We start from the raw sequence: 19,541 nt of genomic DNA, 5'->3' as shown, positions 1-19,541 counted from the left end.
ATAATTTCAACCATCTTGAAGTCGGTGTAAACTGTACAAAATTCTAAATGTTATTGTTTTCCTTTGTTATTGTCATCTAAGTGGTTATTTGCATAAAAACCACACAATTTGATGAGGAAATTATTATATCTTTATTTAAATATGTGCTTTGATATATATATATAAAAAAAAAAGTAACTCAATTTGTAACTTGTGTTACTTGACAAAGTAACTGGTATAAATTACTGCAATCCTATTGGTAATAAGTTATATTACTGAGTTACTGCTAAAAGTAATATATTACATGTAATATGTTACTTTTGTAATGAGTTACCCCCAACACTGCACACATGACATAATATAATGTTTTGACTGGGGTTAGGCACGTCAATGGGTCAAATATATACGGTGCCGATCATAACAATCATAATCATAATATCTAAACAGACTTGTACTCTGTGCTGTTTTTTGTTGAACTTGTACAGTATCGGTCGATCAACCACCGGGTCGATGCCAGATCGCTGCGTCTGTATCGGTGGTACTACTCAAAGATATTCCAGTGGTAAGTTGCAGTCATTCTACTCATTTCTCTCTGTTAGCCTCTAGCTTCTCTGTGCCGTGGTTCACAATTTCTAACAACTGCTCAGGCGGCCAGGAGGCAGGGGTGGTGTTGTTTATTAAATTGTACTGGGTTTAAAAGTGAAATAAGTCTGATTTTTCCTGCCCCATATCACAAAATGACCATAATATATGTTTTACTACACCAGCTGCTGAGTACAGTAAACTCCCCACCCATTGGAATTCCAAGACTGCAACACGTTCACGCCCCTTCCCTGGGGGTTGTCGAAATGCATTCTGGGAAATGTAGGATATCACTAACTGAAGTAGTTATGAGCAGTGTTGGGCAAGTTACTTTCAAAATGTAATATACTACATATTACTAGTTACTTTCATTTGAAAGTAATAAGTTACTTTACAATATTACTTTCTGTGTAGAGTAACTCATTACCTATTACACTACTTTTGCATTACTTTCACCAAAATAACAGCAGCAGCAGAATGACATCGCCGCCCCGGAACCATCCTGAAAAATAATTTCAACCACCTTGAAATCAATGTAAACAGTCCAAAATTCTAAATGTTATTATTTTCCTTTCTTATTGTCATCTATAGTGGTTATTTGCATAAAAACACACAGTTTGATTAGGAAATGATTGTGTCTTTTTTAAATATGTGCTTTGATTTAATCAAATGTAACTCAATTTGTAACTTGAGTTACTTGACAAAGTAACTGGTATAATATTACTGAAATCCTATAAGTAATAAGTTATATTACTGAGTTACTGCTAAAAGTAATATATTACATGTAATATGTTACTTTTGTAATGAGTTACACCCAACACTGGTTATGAGGCAGGTTGAGGGTAAGTGGTCACAGTTACTGCTAGAATGCACATGAACATCAAAGTATAATACAGTAGATATAACATTACAGACTGTTAATGCAGTATAACAGTGTACGAAGATTTGTCTTTTAAATCCCCTGTAATCTTTACCATAATCCTTTTTGAAGTCACTTATGCTTGAGTTCTATCTGAATAACGCTGTGTGTGTGTGTGTGTGTGTGTGTGTGTGTGTGTGTGTGTGTGTGTGTGTGTGTGTGTGTGTGTGTGCGTGCGTGCGTGCTTGCGTGCACATTGAAAGTACCGCAGCTGTGTCTTTAGTATATACTGTAAATCACAAATGATTTATGATAGTTATTTGCTGATTGTAGGATATTTAATCATGTCCTTAATGGAACACATCCTGCAGTTGAGAACGAATCTCGCATTCCTCATGCCTCAATTTACAATACTACTCCCAATTACTAACATAATTGACCATTCATGAAGTTGTGAAGTCTTAAAAAGAAGGAGAAGGTTAAACTAACTTTGAAGAATGATATCAACCCCATTAAAACTTTTTCATTTGCATTAAAGACCGTATTTACACATAACCAGCAGTTAATGTGTGCAAGTCAAATCTAAACCTGCTCTTTGACTAGTTTCCGCATCAAGTTGAGTGTCACTCAGAAAGAATACGGTATGTTCCGATGTCCATCCCATCGCTGTCTCCCCGCCCACTGTCCCCAGGGGCCTGGGTCTGACCATAGCGGTGGTGTTGGCGCTGGCGTTCGTGGAGCGGCCGTCGTCCATGTCGTTGTCCTCGGACCTGCGGCTGGTGGCGCCGCGCTGGCAGCCTCCCTGTGGCCTCACGGAGAGCATCGAGATAGTCTGCCTCCTCATCTTCTCCCTCGACCTCGCTGTCAAGGTTAGTCTGCCTCCTCATCTTCTCCCTCGACCTCGCTGCCAAGGTGGGCCTCCAGATCCAATTCCCTTTCACCTGCCAGACCTTTGCTTCAGTCAGTCTAAATTTGCTCTTGTGGAGAGCAAGGATCGATTGGCAGAACTTTATAGAGAGGCAAAGTGACCGCCTACTTCCTGCTTCAGCACTGTACCAGAGATTTTCATCCGCCATTTATTTCCCCATAGACATTTTGAAAAAATGCTTATAAAAATAGTTTTACTTCGTCAAGCCAAATGGTTCAGCTATATTTAGAGTTGGGAGAGACCATAGAACGTTTCACTCTGACCAAAACTTAAAAAAACTACATCGAAAGAATATTTTCTTTAAATCGGCAATTCTTTTACGTTTTGGTCCGAGTGAAATGTTATGTGGTCTCTCCAGTTTCTAAATAGATCTGAACCGTTTGGTTTGAACAAGTAAAACATTTTTTATAAGCATTTTACGAAATGTCTATGGGAAAATAAATGGCGGAGGAAAATCCCTGGTACAGTGCTGAAGCAGGAAGTAGGCGGTCACTTTGCCTCTCTATGTGAACGCTATTTTTTTTTAAACACACATTCAGGACAAGTGTTCCGTCTGAGCTGATAGTTTGGTGACTTACATTTAATAATGTATCACTTTGACCAACACTTTCAGTCAACGCTCAATAGCAGTTTTCTAAATGTTGGTATCAAATGATATTATGCCACGGTCACATGATTTCAGAAGACATATAAAACCAGCATGACATCTTCTTGTTGCTTCAACTTGGAAGCGTTCCACCTGTTTAGCTGGGTGTCTGGTTAACTGGTTTAACTGGTTACGTTAGCGATCGTACGGTCAACTGTTGTTAAAAAATTTACTTTTGAATGAACCATGAACAAACTATAGTAGATATTGCCCCCTCCTCTTAAGTAGAGTTGATTGTAGATTTGAATATACTTAGATTTGTATTACCTCGAAGTTCAAACTGATAACTTTGATGGATTGCCTGCCATGTTTCCTGCCTGTCTTGATGGAAGTGAAAGTTTCCGGAGCCTACAAACACTTTCTGTGTATTCCTATTTACAGTACTAAAACAGTGGTATTTACAGTGCTAAAACAGTGGTATTTACAGTACTAAAACAGTGGTATTTACAGTACTAAAACAGTGCAAGTAGGACATTGCTGGGCTTAATGCATTATCAGTTGCTGTTCACCTCTGCCTAAGAAATAGTGGCCCCTTCCTCGCCAACTCTGAGCAAAGTACACTGATACTTCATCCATGCCCGACCACTGGCCACCATTATCAAACTGTACTGGGCAGCACTCAAGGGTGAAGGTATAGCTTCCTCCTCAGACCAACCTATCAGATGAATTAAGACTATGCAACTTGGCACAGGTCATTATTGTGTAGTCCTAATTGTTTCTCTATTTTGAACTAGAACCTCACCGCATCTGTGTTTGTCCTCAGAGCTATCTGATTGGCTGGGAGGAGTTCAGGAAGAACAAGTGGCTGATCGGCTACACTGTCGTCATCTCGGCCTCCGTCATGGACTGGGTGTTATCCGTCAGCATGGTGTGTGACGAGGTGAGGCTGTGTGTGATGCGGGACACCGTGAACATAAAGCATGAGAGAGGATGAAATACATCAAATAAGTTAAGAGCAATTATAAAATATGGAGTCCATTCCTAAAGTTGATCCTAAAATGTATGAAACTGTGACCTCTCAATTGTACCGATCAGAAAGTGAGAGTGCGGAGACTCATCCGGCCATTCTTCCTCCTGCAAAACTCCTCCCTGATGAAGAAGACGCTGAAGTGCATCAAGAGGACACTGCCTGAGATCGCCAGGTATCTGACACGCACACACACGCACGCACGCACACACACACGCACACACACGCACGCACACACGCACACACACACACGCACGCACACACGCACACACACACGCACGCACGCACGCACGCACACACACACACACACACACACACGCACGCACACACACACACACACACACACACGCACACACACGCACACGCACGCACGCACACACACACACACACACACATGCTTTTACTGTCTCATATCACAAAATAACCTGCTGCTGCTCAGATGTCTGGCTTCCAAAACTCATTTTCTAGAGTCTGTACTTTTGAAAAGATTAAAAAAAAAAAGTTCATATTAATTCAAATGGAGTTGATAATACTAGGTTGATAACATTTTCAGTGCAGTTTTTTAATGCAAAATCTGGAGCATTTCCTCCTTCAGTTCACGGCACCAAGACGCCTGAAAATGCGTCTCTGTGTAATGTGTTAGGAGTGACAACATACAACGACACCAACGCCTAAAGCTGGGCTCAGACTACAGGATTCTGACAATCTTAGCCGATTTTGAAATCTGGCTGTGACACGCACTACAGGAGAATCTTCCCAGATTATCTTCCCTAGAATCTCAAACATGCACACACTACAAGATTTGTAAATGTGGCGCACCACGCACTACAGGATATTATTAAGATTATCGGCAGGATAATCACCTTGATGCCCGGCCATACGAACCTGTTTCGTTTTTGGGGTTCCAGCAGTGACCAAAGCGCTCCGCCCCCACCTCACCTCTCTCTCTCGTTTCCTCATTTTCATGCCCGTCTCGCCAAACAAATGAATCTCACGGTAGTTAGCATGCGTGTAAACAACGCGACTCTATTGTCTGTACAAGTGAGAACACAAACACATGGCCTACCAACATATATTTCCCTGCTGCATGTCATGAGATCGGCAAAAGTTTGGATAGACTGGATTGCTTCCCGCAGCAGCAATGCCTTTTCCCCCCACACTGCCTGGCTGATAGACAGGTAGATTACAGCCTCTGACTGGCAGGGGCTCAAAACTACGATATAACAACTTTTTATTCATTGGTCATTCATTGTGATATAAATGAGTGACATTTTCCCCCAAATACTCGTGGTTCTGTGCTGTTGGTATTTGGTAGCCTATAATGCCTGCAGTGCAGCGCATCAAATGAGCCGCGTCAATTAACGACGGGAGTCTCGCGCAGCAGCAGAATGATGTATTCGCGCAGATTTTCAGTCCTAAATATCAAACATGTTTGATATGATCGGGACGGCCCCGATGAGGCTTTGAGCAGATCGGGAGGCTTAAGATTGGATCTGCAAACAGCTCACACTACAAGATAATCGGTGCCGAACGTCGGGCCCGACCAAGCTTGGCAAGCTGCCAGGCCAGATTTCTCCTCCGATTCTCGGGAGGGGTGAATCGGGCATAAATCGGCCCGAAAATCCTGTAGTGTGAGCCAGCCTTAAGGCAGGCTTTACTGGTATCAGGAAACAGCTGACAGCCAGCATTTCCCCATACCTGGAAAGCCTTGCATAACAATGAAGTCTGGACAGATGCTCATACAGTATGTGTTCTTAATTTGTGTGAACACCAACGAAGAAGAGCAACACAGCACAGACTAGTCCATTATGCGCACAGACTAGTCCATTATGCGCACAGACTAGTCCATTATGCGCACAGACTAGTCCATTATGCGCACAGACTAGTCCATTATGCGCACAGACTAGTCCATTATGCGCACAGACTAGTCCATTATGCGCACAGACTAGTCCATTATGCCTACATGTAGCTAAAGTTACAGGTTTGTTTTGAATCCCTCCCCTCCACTGGCAAAATCTCTAACCTGGCAGAATGACAGGTCACTAAAACTCTGTCCAATGATCGAGTTACTTCTGAGTCATGTGACTTTTGTTTTGCAGACCTGATTGGCTTATAATTTGACAGAACAGTGTGTGAACCTAAAGGAACTAAATACAAAAAATGCAGACCGCCGAACTTCTTACTACAGTCGGTTTAAATCACATTTTACCACTCGTCAAGTGAAAAACCAAGCATCTACTTGAGTTGAGAGCATTCTCACTTCCCCATAGCCTGACCCAACGAGACACATAATGATATACTCTGGCTTCACTGCATAGCCTGACCCAACAAGACACATAATGATGTACTCTGGCTTCACTGCATAGCCTGACCCAACAAGACACATAATGAGATACTCTGGCTTCACTGCATAGCCTGACCCAACGAGACACATAATGATATACTCTGGCTTCAATGCATAGCCTGACCCAACAAGACACATAATGATGTACTCTGGCTTCACTGCATAGCCTGACCCAACAAGACACATAATGAGATACTCTGGCTTCACTGCATAGCCTGACCCAACAAGACACATAATGAGATACTCTGGCTTCACTGCATAGCCTGACCCAACAAGACACATAATGATATACTCTGGCTTCACTGCATAGCCTGACCTGTTGTTCGTTCTACCCTGAATCAACCTCAACCTTTTCTGTGTGTGCATGCGTGTACGTGTTTGTGCGTGCGTGTGTGTGTGTGTGTTTGTGCGTGCATGCGTGTGTGTTTGTGCGTGTGTGTTTGTGCGTGCGTGTGTGTTTGTGCGTGCTTGTGTGTGTGTGTGTGTGTGTGTGTGTGTGTGTGTGCGTGCATGCGTGTGTGTTAGGGGCCGATTTGGACCTCAAATATGTGATCTGCTGTTTCCGATATTCCTTTAATGTTGCCGATCGCATAGCCGATCATGCTGCACGTGAGAAACATGAGGCAGCCCATTTTCATGTCTTCAATGTCTATCGTTTAACTTTCATATTGTGCTCTAACGTTTATATCATTGTGTTGCAAAGCACACGCTTTGCTTTCATCAGTGTACTCACCTCCATGCACACACTGCACCAGACTGTCAACACACCCCTTGCGTCTTTGAATCACACAAATCAGCTGGTGATTAGAGCAGCCTCAGCAGAGAGAAGTTACCTCCAGTCCTCCCGCCTACCGAGGCATTTGCATGCTGTTAAGTCCGTGTGTATTAAAGTCCCAGATTGACACGGTGGTAGTCGGGGTAGTGCACGCGCACACACAGACAATTTCCACGCAAGCATTGATGTTCCCGCGGGCACTTTGAAGGAAGCGAAAGTGTGCGGCTGAGTATGTGGATGTGCGCTCCGTTCAGACGGACTTTCTTCCTTTCTTTGAACATCAGTTGAACATGTTCTAATCCCCTTCTTCCATGTGTGCGTATATGACCAACCAGTAAGTCATTATTATGTTAATATTCCTGTATTGCATTCCCTTTTGGTTTTAGATCGATCTACCTGCAATCATTGCAATAACGTTTGTTGCGTGCATTTGCCGTTTGATTGTCTGTTGCGCTAATTAATGCCACTACTCAGATGGAGTTTAGCTGGTGTGTAGCTTGTGATTCTGTTGTTTCTCCCGTCATGTAACCCTGTCACCATTATGTAGATCGCACTCATAGTGCTGCTAATTATAACACTGTAACTCGGCCTCGATGGGCGGGTCGTTTTGATGTTCGTTCGATGCGGATCCCAATGTATGACGGTTATTGTGCATAACCCCGGTTCTATGAGTGGGAGCTCTTTGGCTTTAGTCATGGTTCAAGACTGGTGTTTAAGAGTAACTGACTTACAGTTTACCTAATTATCATTTATATATTATTAGTTGTTAATTATCACTATAATTGGCCTATATAACAGCAAGCTTGGTTACTGACCTGTTTGTATATTTTATTGCCTCCTTTTTCCAGACCACACACAATCCTACTATTCCTGTCATAATGCTGTAAAGAGCCTATACTGCTGTACTGTACTGAAGAGAACTGACAACTAAACGGTTGAACTCCCATCTGTCTCCTGCCTCGTGTTTTTACGGACACCCCAGGGCGTATATATATATCGGTGATCGGTAATCGGTAATCGGTGATCGGTCGATGATCGGTTGGGCAGATATTTCTCATAGGTGATCGGCAATCGGTGATCGGTGGCAAAAAACGTGATCGGTGCACCCCTAGTGTGTGTGCATGCGTGTGTGTGTGTATCTGCAGCGTGATCTTGCTGCTGGCGGTGCACCTCTGCCTCTTCACCATGATCGGCATGCTGCTGTTTGTTAAGACGGAGGTGAGCTCACCTGATCTGACCACGCCCACACCACCACGCTAGTCAAATGTATAGTATATGATGTATGATCTATGTAACTTAGGTTGTGTGTCGATATATCATGTAGCATTGTGACTGTGATGACGCTTATGTGAAGCCCTTTGAGAAATGCTTGTGATAAGGGGGCCATAAACTAATTCAATAATTCCTTTTCAACGTCTCAAATGATTATCTCCATCTCCGTCCATCTTCTTCTCGTCCTCTCTGTGGCCTCCAGGATCCGAAGAAGAACGGGGAGTGGGAGCTGTACTTCAAAGACCTGCCTCGCTCCCTCACCTCTCTGCTGGTGCTGCTCACCACGGCCAACAACCCAGACGGTACCGCTGCTCCAGCGCTCAGATGATCCAAACACCTAGCGCTTAAATTGGAACTGTTTGATATTCTGTGCTGCTTCAGAACTGAACCACGGTCTTAAAGCCGTCTGTTTTGTCCTGTTACAGTGATGATCCCTGCCTACTCCTTAAACAGGGCCTACTCCATCTTCTTCATCACCTTCAGTGTGATTGGTAAGCATTGATCATTATTGTGTACATCGTCACCGTCATCATCACAAGGAAGACGACCGCATTGGTCGATTTTCAATCAGAATCAGAATCCGCTTTATTGGCCAAGTATGTAGACATACAAGGAATTTGACTCCGGGATTCACCTTATGTTCAGACCTTACAGTGGGCCAAATTCTTCCGGGTCCTGTTAACACTTCCGGCGGTCACGGCGCAAAATAAGAGAGTTGTTTTTGGAGCGGACAGTGCAGGGGGTAAAATAAAGAACGTAGCCTACTACTTTGAGCTCGGTACACAGCAAGCAAGCGAGTATCCACTGTTAGCCAGGTCAGATAACGTTATCGTCGACAATGACGAGCACTTTCTTGTAAAACATACCTGGACTCCAACAAAGAAAGCTTCAGATAGTTTTCTCTCCTCCGAGCGCTCGAGCCACTTACGTCCATAAGACCCGCAGACGTTAACGTAATTCCCTGGAATGCGAGACTTAATGAGCCAGTTACATGGCGTTGCATTCTTAGACATTGCCGTTTGCTTTTATTTGGTATGTTACATACAATTGGCTAAATTATTAGTTAATTCAGAGTTACTGCTGATATTGGAGCAGCCAGCCATTTTATTTTATTTTATTTTTAGCCGGAAGTTTTGACGCGGCCACACAACCGGGTCAAATGGGTGTGGCTACATAAGGTGAATACGTTGCTCTCAATGTACTTACAAGGGGAAAAGAAAATATATGCATACAAGCTAAAACCACAAACAAGGACAGCGATCAAAGGTACATAAAGCAAGTTAACTGCTATTTACATTATATACAGTAAGTGTGATGTAGAGTGACCGTTATAAACATGTGTATAGGAGAAAATAATAATAATACTAATTGTATATCTATGTACAGACAAAGTATATGTAAACCACACTAGATTGTAAACAAGGCTATAAGTCAGATATTGCACAGTTCAAGCTGGTTAAAACAATCAATGTTTACGAATGCAACCTCTAGTGGTGGGGTGAGTAAGTGCATGCGTGCAGTGCATACGCCAGAGTCGGGAGCTGTAACCAGGAAGTAGCGGCGACCGTAACAACAGTCTATTGAAATAGCTCGCTGACACATGAGGGTGAAGGGGTGGGATGGGTGGAGCGGTAACTTCCTTGTCTTTCAACTTCCTTGTCACAAGAGACCCTCCTGAAGTCTGTTTTGAACCTTAACCAGGTTGTTTTCGTTGCTTAAAAAAGTAACCGTTAACCGACGTGACATGCTTCAAATTAACCATGTCCCACGTGAGGCGTATGACCTGCACGCACCGTTTCTCTCATCGGTCGTTTTGGGAGTCATTGTAAACCGACTCATTCTGTTGTTTCAGTATGAGGACATGTTGAATACAATAGGGTTTACAGTGTTGTGTATAAAAGGGAATTTCTTCTGCTTCTTCTTCTCCAGGAACGTATTTCTTGATGAACTTACTGACGGCCATCATCTACAACCAGTTCAGGGGATATTTACTGGTGAGTCCCACATCTTCCATCCAGAGGAGATCATGCTGTTGAAGGAACATCACATCTTCAATCCCAGCTTTTTGTGATGCTTTAATTATCCAGGGAGAGTTGAGGCTACTGCTTCTTCTTCTTCTTCTTCTTCTTCTTCTTCTTCTTCTTCTTCTTCTTCTTCTTCTTCTTCTTCTTCCTCTTCTTCCTCTTCCTCTTCCTCTTCCTCTTCCTCTTCCTCCTCCTCCTCCTCCTCCTCCTCCCCCCCCCTGTAGGCTCCTAAGTGGAGCATAGGGCCGCAGCCACACAAAGCCAACAGGCTCCTATTGCATTTTCTGTAGCAAGTGGGTTCTTCTGGGGTGGGGTTGCTAGCCCCACGCTAGTTTACACAGTTACACACATTCCCACGAATGTCGCGACCTTACACCTCCTCCATGAATTAAAGGGACAGTTCACCCCCAAATCAAAAATACATATCTCTCCTCTTAACTGTAGTGCTATTTATCCATCGAGATCAATTGGGGTGAGTTTTGGAAATATCGGACTAAAGAAAATATTTCCCTGATGAAAGTGCTCACAAAAAGGTCTGTGGCTTATCTTGAGTAACCGGGGAATGATTTCTGGAGAGGCATTATTGTTACGTTTTTCAAAAGTAATTTTTGGGGGCGCTTTGAGCACCACAAGCCGAGTGCCACCCAGTTCCATTGTATTGGAGAGAAGGCAGACATCTCTATGGCCGATATCTCCAAAACTCGCCAACTCACACCAAAACCATCTATTCTAGATGGATAAATAGCACTACAGGTAAGATCTATTCTAGATGGATAAATAGCACTACAGGTAATATACAGGTAAGAGGGACAATATGTCTTTTTGATTTTGGACATAAAACAGCTGATCTAACCCGTCTGTCCCTGCGTGTTGATGCAGATGTCAGTCCAGACGTCCATCATCAGGAGGCGGCTGGGAATCAGAGCTGCTTTCCAGGTCCTCAGCTGCCAGGGGACAGGCCGTGCTGCTATGTAAGACACACGCACGCAGATTTGACTAATTAGAAGGCTATTTTATCACATTTTCACAAGTTCTTACATTAGCGGTATGTGGCATTGTCAGTTGCAACCAGGAGATTTTGGAAAGAGACTTTCTCACACTGGTCCAGAAACTGGAGAGTATGAATTTTAAACAGTTACTTCTGCTTAGTGCAGCTCTAATGAATGCTGTAGCGAAAGTAATTAACATAATGTCATTACAGTCTGATGGAATAAACAGTAACATAGAAATGGAGTTCAGTCAGGAGCACTCGTATAGTCACAAGATAAAACCATATATAGCAACAAATGGTAACACAATTTGGTGGCAAGCTGCTCCCTGTTACGCAGCTGACATGCTGAAGGTCAGAATATGAACCAAACACGAGTGGTGTAGGTGATTGTTACTACCAGCTGATATGAACCAAACGTGTGTGTGTGTGTGTGTGTGTGTGTGTGTGTGTGTGTGTGTGTGTGTGTGTGTGTGTGTGTGTCTGATCAGAGAGCGTGTGCGTGTGGATGCGGTGCTGGAGGTGATGTCCAGGGTCCACATGAAGAGCTACTACAGAGCGGCCATCATCAAGGTTACAGCTATATCACACTGTCCAGCAGGGGGAGTGGGCAGGGCTGCATACACACTGCGACTTATACCACTTTCCAGTGTTGGGGGTAACTCATTACAAAAGTAACATATTACATGTAATATATTACTTTTAGCAGTAACTCAGTAACTTATTACTTATAGGATTTCGGTAATATTATACCAGTTACTTTGTCAAGTAACTCAAGTTACAAATTGAGTTACATTTTATTAAATTAAAGCACATATTTAAAAAAGGAACAATCATTTCCTAATCAAACTATGTGTTTTTATGCAAATAACCACTATAGATGACAATAACAAAGGAAAAGAATAACATTTAGAATTTTGGATTGTTTACACTGACTTCAAGGTGGTTGAAATTATTTTTCGGGGTGTTCAGGGGCGGCGATGTCATTCTGCTGCTGCTGTTGTTTTGATGAAAGTAATGCAAAAGTAGTGTAATAAGTAACGAGTTACTCTACACAGAAAGTAATATTGTAAAGTAACTTATTACTTTCAAATGCAAGTAACTAGTAATATGTAGTATATTACATTTTGAAAGTAACTTGCCCAACACTGCTACTTTCACACCAATGACCAGGGGTGCTTTTACCCACATTCAACCCTTCTTTTGTCAGTTCACACCAAGTCAGTCAACACGGGGTTAATCCAATCAATTCAATCCAATTACGGTAAGTCAGGCTGGAAAAGGACAGCCCGCCATATTGTTTCGCTGTCACAACGCGTCCTAAATGCAGCGCTTCACTGTGCGGTGAAAGGTGTGTGTGTGTGTCTCAAGGCTCTTGCAACGGTTTGCAGCTAACGCTAACCTTGCTGCTAGCCTTTTGTCCCGCCCCGGTTCTTAGCAACCTGGGCGGTGGCGTTCACACTGAAATCAACCCTTGTCCTTTCAAACACAAAATCAACCTGGGAATAAGCCTTGTTGGACCTCGGTCTGAAAGGGGTATTTCACTGAATGAGGTGCAGGTCTGAGAGAGAAGAACACCCCTGCAGGTACAGGTGTGAGAGAGACTAATTGAATTGACTTTTAAAGACCTTTTTAGACTACGTGGAATTCACGACCAAATATAAAACCCACATAAGGAAACTAATGGGGGGGGGGGCCTGCTTGAAATGAAAGCTGTGAAACTAATTTATAAATGTTCAGGATAAGAAAAAGCATAGCAGGAAATGGATTGTTATGGGACATGACATCAAATTATGTTTTGTAAAGAAGATAAGATACATACAGTACAGTATTGTACAGCACAGGCCACACAAGGAAACCTGTACTTACATGGTAATACGTTTTTAAGGCATTCATATGTTTTTTTTTACTTTTCTTCTTAAGACCTTCAATTTCAATAATAATTTAATTATTTTAAGATGTATTAAAATCTTTTAACGACCTGCTGCAGATATGACGTATCACCTAGGTTTGTTCATTTAATCAGTCAATTATGTTTTTCTTGTGCCTCCCCACACCTCCAGGTGGTGCAGCCGTACTCCACCGTGGGCTACATGGACCGAGACGACTTCAGGAAGCTGTTTGACGAGCTGGATAAAGATCGCATGAAAGAGGTACAATTTAACATTTCATTTCACTTTGCGATCTGTAATATACAGCAAGGGAATAGCTCGCACAGCTCCAGGTCTTAGGCAGCTCAATCGGTGCAGGTTGCAGGGAGATCACAGAAACAGAGGTAGGCAACAGCACTCGAATTAGAGTCAATCTTGAGGTTTTTTTATTTATTAAGGGCAAAACAGACGCGTTTCAGCCTTAAGCCATCATCAGCGTACATAAGTGTACATACATGTTCTGATGTACACTGATGATGGCTTAAGGCTGAAACGCGTCTGTTTTGCCCTCAATAAATAAAAAAACCTCAAGATTTACTCTAATTCGAGATCTGTAATATATGCCACTGAATCTCTGTGTGTGTGTGTGTGTGTGTGTGTGTGTGTGTGTGTGTGTGTGTGTGTGTGTGTGTGTGTGTGTGTGTGTGTGTGTGTGTGTGCGTGCGCGTGTGTGTGTGTGTGCGCGCGTGTGTGTGTGTGTGTGCGTGTGTCCACAGCACCCTCCCTTGCCCCAGTACAACTCTCCAGTCCTGCAGAAGCTCCAGATGGTCTTCAGTCACTACTATTTCACTATAGTCGGCAACGCGGTGGCACTGGCCAACGTCATCTGCATAGGCGTAAGTTACACACACACACACACACACACACACACACAGACCAAGCTGACTAACATACCCTATAATGTTTCCTTTGCGTGTGTTTCAGACCGTCCTGGTGTTGAACGCTGACAAGTCCATTGCCGAGAGAAACGACTACAACATGGAGGTTAGCAGCTGTTGTGTTCTTTGTGTTTTTTTTGTCATGTGGACGTTTTGAAGTTGGTTAATGATGAACACTCAGCTCACATGCTCTGCTGCCTTGACTCAGGGTGCCGGTCTAAGCCCTTGTTACACGGCCCACCCTTGTATACACAGGACGCCGAACGTAAGTAGAGCTGAAGCGTGAAGCAGGCACAGGCTGAACTGACACCTAACCGTTCACACGAGAAGCCTTCTCTTTTCCTCTCACACAGTGCCTCCTCGGCGCGCCTTGAACCCCGCCCACAACAACTCCCATTGACTTCATGTCTGGCAGCTTCAAGCTGGACTGAATCCTGAACGATCGCTCCAGCGCGGCTTCGGCGTTGCTTCGCCGTGGCGTGCGGCCGGTGTGAACGCTCTCACCTGTTAACAAGGACGCCGGAATGAAACTGCGTGGCTTCAGCGTGTGGCTTTGGCGTTGCTTCGGCGTGGCGCGCGGCCGGTGTGAACGCTCTCACCTGTTAACAAGGACGCCGGAATGAAACTGCGTGGCTTCAGCGTGTGGCTTCGGCGTGGCTTCAGCGTGTGGCTTCGGCGTGGCTTCGGCGTTGCTTCGGCGTATAGTGTGAACGGCCACTAACTGATTAACGCCGCGTGTGCTTCTGTGCTGCAATCCAATCCTCTGTGCCGATTTCAGCTTAATCACAATAATCACAACTCTGTCACTGTGTGTGTGTGTGTGTGTGTGTGTGTGTGTGTGTGTGTGTGTGTGTGTGTGTGTGTGTGTGTGTGTGTGTGTGTGTGTGTGTCTGTGTTGTCAGATCTATATAGCTTAAATTCAAACAGTGATTAATTAGTGCGTCTGTAATCTCAACACCTTTACAGATTGGAGAGAAGAACCTGTTTTCGGAAAATATATTCTCCGTTTGTTTTTGCTCATTCTTAACACATTCACTGCCAACGACGTGTTAACACGTTTTCAATATCCAGCTGTTGACTGCCAACGACGTGTTTACACGTAAAAAAAAATCGATTTTTTTTTTTTGACGGTGGATCGTTGATCTGGCCCTTTTGCATCTCCTATTATAGTGTTATAGCCGCCGGGCGTGTGCAATCCATTCCGCCGACCCACTGAGTGGAGACGGTGCTCAGACTATTGAGAGCCAAGCAAGCCAAGACAGCAGCATGGAAGCCATTATCATGAAAATGGATGGGGCGAAAACGCTTTCGCTTTCGCCTGGGTCCTGGCTGTGGGGGATTGCAAACTTGCATGGTGGATTGCGGATGGAGCACACTTTGAGGCACGCAGCGTAAATATGACCAGAGTCGCAGGGGCTTCATCGGAGCTCTCGGCCAGGGCTCCGGGAGGCGGGCGAGTCCAGCCGGGCTTCCTCGGGGAGCGGCCAGGCACAGCCGCACAGCGGCAGCGGGGCAGTGAGACTGTGACAAGCTTGTGGTGCAGCAGGCCATTTTGCCTTGCAAAATAGCACCAAATTGGAAACAGCCATAAAAGGCTTTTAGAATGGGATTTTCAACCCATTCTTTTTTGTTTCTTTTTCGCTCTAATTTAGAGTAATTTAATTTCTATTCAGAAATTTATTTGAGAGGTCGAGAGTATGAGAAAGTGCATTTGCACAGGTAGGAAAGTGCTTGTGACATGGCGCTGCAGCCAAGAAGAACGCCCACGGAGGGAGGAGTTGAGCAGAGGGGAGTTTCCTGCTGTTATGGAGGAAATTACTGTTCAAAACTATTGTTTAGGTCTTACTGATGCCAAAAATGAATGGTTAAAGTGACTGTTCTATCGAATTTCACAAAAAGCCGTTTATCTCTGAATAATTTTTCTCACGCTGAAACCATGCTGTATTCAACTGCTAATGCTTACATAACTACTAACTCTACAAACTAACTCTTTTAGACAGAGAAAGCACACATTCTATTAGTTATTTTGAGATGATTGGTGTTCACGAAGTATTAACAGAAAAGAATCCTCGGCTGTTGTAAAATGAGCCTAGAATCCTCAAAAACCCCCCTGGCAGAACCTACCGACAGCATTGAAAAAAGGCTGGCAGTCAATGTGTTAAGACAATCTGCTTCACAAATGAGTTGAAGTGAATGTGAATGAGCCCGGCCTAAACTGACCACTGTCCCCCATTGGCTGCCAGGTGATCAACTGTTGCTTCATCATCTACTACCTGTCGGAGATGTGTCTGAAGATCTTTGCCTTAGGCTGGAGAGGCTACCTGTCCTACAGGAACAACATCTTTGACGGCCTCCTCACCATCCTGCTCACGGTAACGTGGCTGCACCTGCTGAATACCTATGGAACTGTCGCGTTAACTTGACTCAGTTCTTAAAGGAATACACAGTTTTGGGGGGATTGGCCCAAAATCATCCATGTGTCTCTGTTAACTCTACCAAAAACTTTTCATATTCCTTTAATGCAAATAAATTCAATTTCAATTTCACTCATTGCATTTATTTCCCCCATTTAGGCCCTGCAGATCACCATATTGGCCACCTACAGACTTCCATTGTAGGTTTCTATTTTACTCCCTTCATAAATGTTTACATATTATGATTGCACACCTGACTTGACACTGTGTGTGTGTGTGTGTGTGTGTGTGTGTGTGTGTGTGTGTGTGTGTGTGTGCGCGTGCGTGCGTGCGTGTGTGTGTGTGTGTGTGCGTGCCTACCTACGTGTGTGTTTGCGTGTGTGTACGTACGTACATGTGTGCACGTGCATGTGTGTGTGTGTGTGTGTGTGTGTGTGTGCACGCACCACAACAGGGACCCAACAACTCAGTCTGTCTCTGTGGGAGATGGTTCGCCTGGTCAACATGCTCATCGTCTTCCGCTTCCTGCGCATCATCCTGGATATCAAGGTACAGGACATGCTACAGGACAAGGTACAGGACAAGGTACAGAACATGGTACAGGACATGGTACAGGACATGGTACAGGACATGGTACAGGACAAGGTACAGGACATGGTACAGGACAAGGTACAGGACATGGTACAGGACAAGGTACAGGACATGGCTGCGTGTCCAAAGCTCAAGCTGCGCTGACACTCAACGACCTCATCACAAATAAGATCGTGTCATTTTGTGTCCCTATGTGTGTTAAGCTCCAGACACGTGGGCCAACAGTCGGCCATCGGTCAATGTCGGGCCGTCAGTGAGCGACTGTGGCCCTACAGTAGTTTTTGCGGTGTGTCCCGCACCGTTTGCCCTAGTCATCCCGCTCAGCCTGTTAAATCGTCAGTGAGAGAGATCGCTCCGATTGGCCGGTCAGCTGGCCTTCAGCAAAGCCCCTGGAGCCTGTCGCTGTATGATATCGCCCGTTTCGTTTCGTGCGCTTTCTCCATATTTTTCTAGCTCCGCCTCTTCCGTTTTTCCTCCACAAGCAAAAGACCAGGCAAACGCTGACAACGTCAGCGCCATCTGCGACTCTTTTTATCAGAGATATTCTGGATTAGAAGTAGCTATATTACTAAACCGTCACAGCACGCACAAAACGTTCTTCTCACTTTTCAACGTCATCCCTACTGTATCTGATCATTCCAATACACATTTTCACAACGATGTATCATAACAACGGTTTGTATATGTGCAGTACTACTAGGTCTCACGCAGGCACACAACGTACGTGCTAGTTGTCGTCTATAAAGAGCTGCAGGGATGACGTATTTTTGTAGTCAGAACGCGGAAGTCCCGGACTTCCTGGTTCTTCACTGTTTCTGTCTATGAAATTTTTGAACGGGTTTTTGCCGCGATACTTCTAATAATCTCTCTGGGCAACGCTGGCTTAATGAAACGCGAACCAGAGTTCAGTCGGATAATCTTCACAGATGAGGACCACTTTCATGAGTTTTGTAGCGTAAATGCGAGCCCTAGAAGTAAAAAGCTCGAGCTAAGCTAATCCAGAACTACACACTGTCGCATAGGCTTCCACGTCACGTCAGCGCTCAACCTGGACTGTTGTTGGATGTGTGCACTGATTACCCCGGGCTGAACGGGCTGAACCAGGTGAGGGAAAGAGAATTTCCGTGTTCGTCCTTTGAAGTGGTGACGTTATTGACGTATATATCCCCATCGACTCAACAGTGTAGTCTCATTTAGCCGTTTGCTAGCTAGCCGCCCTTTTAACGGCACGTAAAAGCTTCAAAACTCATAAAAGTGGTCTTCATGTGTGAAGATGATATTACTAAACACTGGTTCGCGTTTGATTAAGCCAGCGTTGCCCAGAGAGATTATTAGAAGCATCGCGCCAAAAACCCATTCAAAACTCCCATAGGCGAAAACAGTGAAGAACCAGGAGTGTTAGCATCGATGATTTCCGGACTCATCCCTGCGGCTCTCTATTGCGGTGTGTTCTTAATGCAACTTTTCAGCCCCCGACACAGGCGACGCATGCTAGTTCTTAGATGGCAGTCTGGTGTGTCTGGGCCCTGATGCATACCTCATTTTGTTTCTCCAGCTCATGTCTCTAGTCGCCAGTACGCTGCTGGACCTGGTGAAAAACCTCCGCGCCTTTGCCGGAGTGCTGGTGGTGAGTGACGTCATCACACACACTGTCCACATCAGCATACGGCCATACAGTTGGTGTGCCATGTTTGGTCATGTTTTATTTAGAATTAGAAACATACATTCATTTATTAATTCATTCATTCAAGAGTTTCATTCCAAAGTGAGACATCTACTATTTGAACACATAGCTGCTCTTTACTGTAAAATATTGCATTTTATTCAAAGTATTCGCAATATTAAGAGCTTTGATTTAGATTTAGAGGAGCAAACATACAGAAATGTGTCCACACTTGCAAAAGTGCCTTAATATAAATATATTAATAATAAAAAAATAATATAGTGATGATAAAAAGGAATATTCCTGACAATGACTTCCATCACAGACACGTATTTGTAATATTCATTGATATGGGTGATGCATTCAAGGAGAAAAACAAAATTATTATTTTTTTAAATCAAAGTGTAGCATTTTGGAGTGAACCTGCTACTGTACTTTCCTAACAGCAGATCCCTCCTCTCTCTGTAGGTGGTGTACTATGTGTATGCTGTGATTGGGATCTGGCTATTTGAGGGAGCAATTACACCACCATCAACACACATGAGGTATAGTGATATAGTGAACACACATGAGGTATAGTGATATAGTGAACACACATGAGGTATAGTGATATAGTGAACACATGAGGTATAGTGATAGTGAACACACATGAGGTATAGTGATATAGTGAACACACATGAGGTATAGTGATATAGTGAAC

The 19,541-nt window shown here is 43.9% G+C and overlaps 1 protein-coding gene across 1 annotated transcript in view; it reads left to right on the top strand.

Annotated features, from left to right (window-relative positions):
• The window catches only part of LOC310771716 (two pore channel protein 2-like), a gene marked incomplete at its 5' end in the record, with an annotated part of 32,842 nt that overhangs the window by 8,035 nt on the left and 5,266 nt on the right, over nt 1-19,541 (top strand). Inside the window, 19 exon segments of the mRNA XM_083631932.1 lie at nt 465-541; nt 2,112-2,289; nt 3,758-3,874; nt 4,030-4,136; nt 8,226-8,298; nt 8,555-8,654; nt 8,778-8,843; nt 10,282-10,346; nt 11,256-11,347; nt 11,856-11,937; nt 13,428-13,517; nt 14,012-14,131; nt 14,220-14,279; nt 16,417-16,545; nt 16,747-16,787; nt 17,042-17,057; nt 17,059-17,136; nt 18,734-18,805; nt 19,310-19,386. Coding sequence (XP_083488058.1) covers nt 465-541; nt 2,112-2,289; nt 3,758-3,874; nt 4,030-4,136; nt 8,226-8,298; nt 8,555-8,654; nt 8,778-8,843; nt 10,282-10,346; nt 11,256-11,347; nt 11,856-11,937; nt 13,428-13,517; nt 14,012-14,131; nt 14,220-14,279; nt 16,417-16,545; nt 16,747-16,787; nt 17,042-17,057; nt 17,059-17,136; nt 18,734-18,805; nt 19,310-19,386 — 1,640 coding nt within the window.

The sequence above is a fragment of the Poromitra crassiceps genome (genome assembly GCF_964638095.1).
Source record: "Poromitra crassiceps genome assembly, chromosome: 2".
NCBI classification, from domain to species: domain Eukaryota; kingdom Metazoa; phylum Chordata; class Actinopteri; order Beryciformes; family Melamphaidae; genus Poromitra; species Poromitra crassiceps.
Note: the sequence above shows the minus strand (reverse complement) of the source record. Positions and strands in the feature narration are given on the sequence as shown.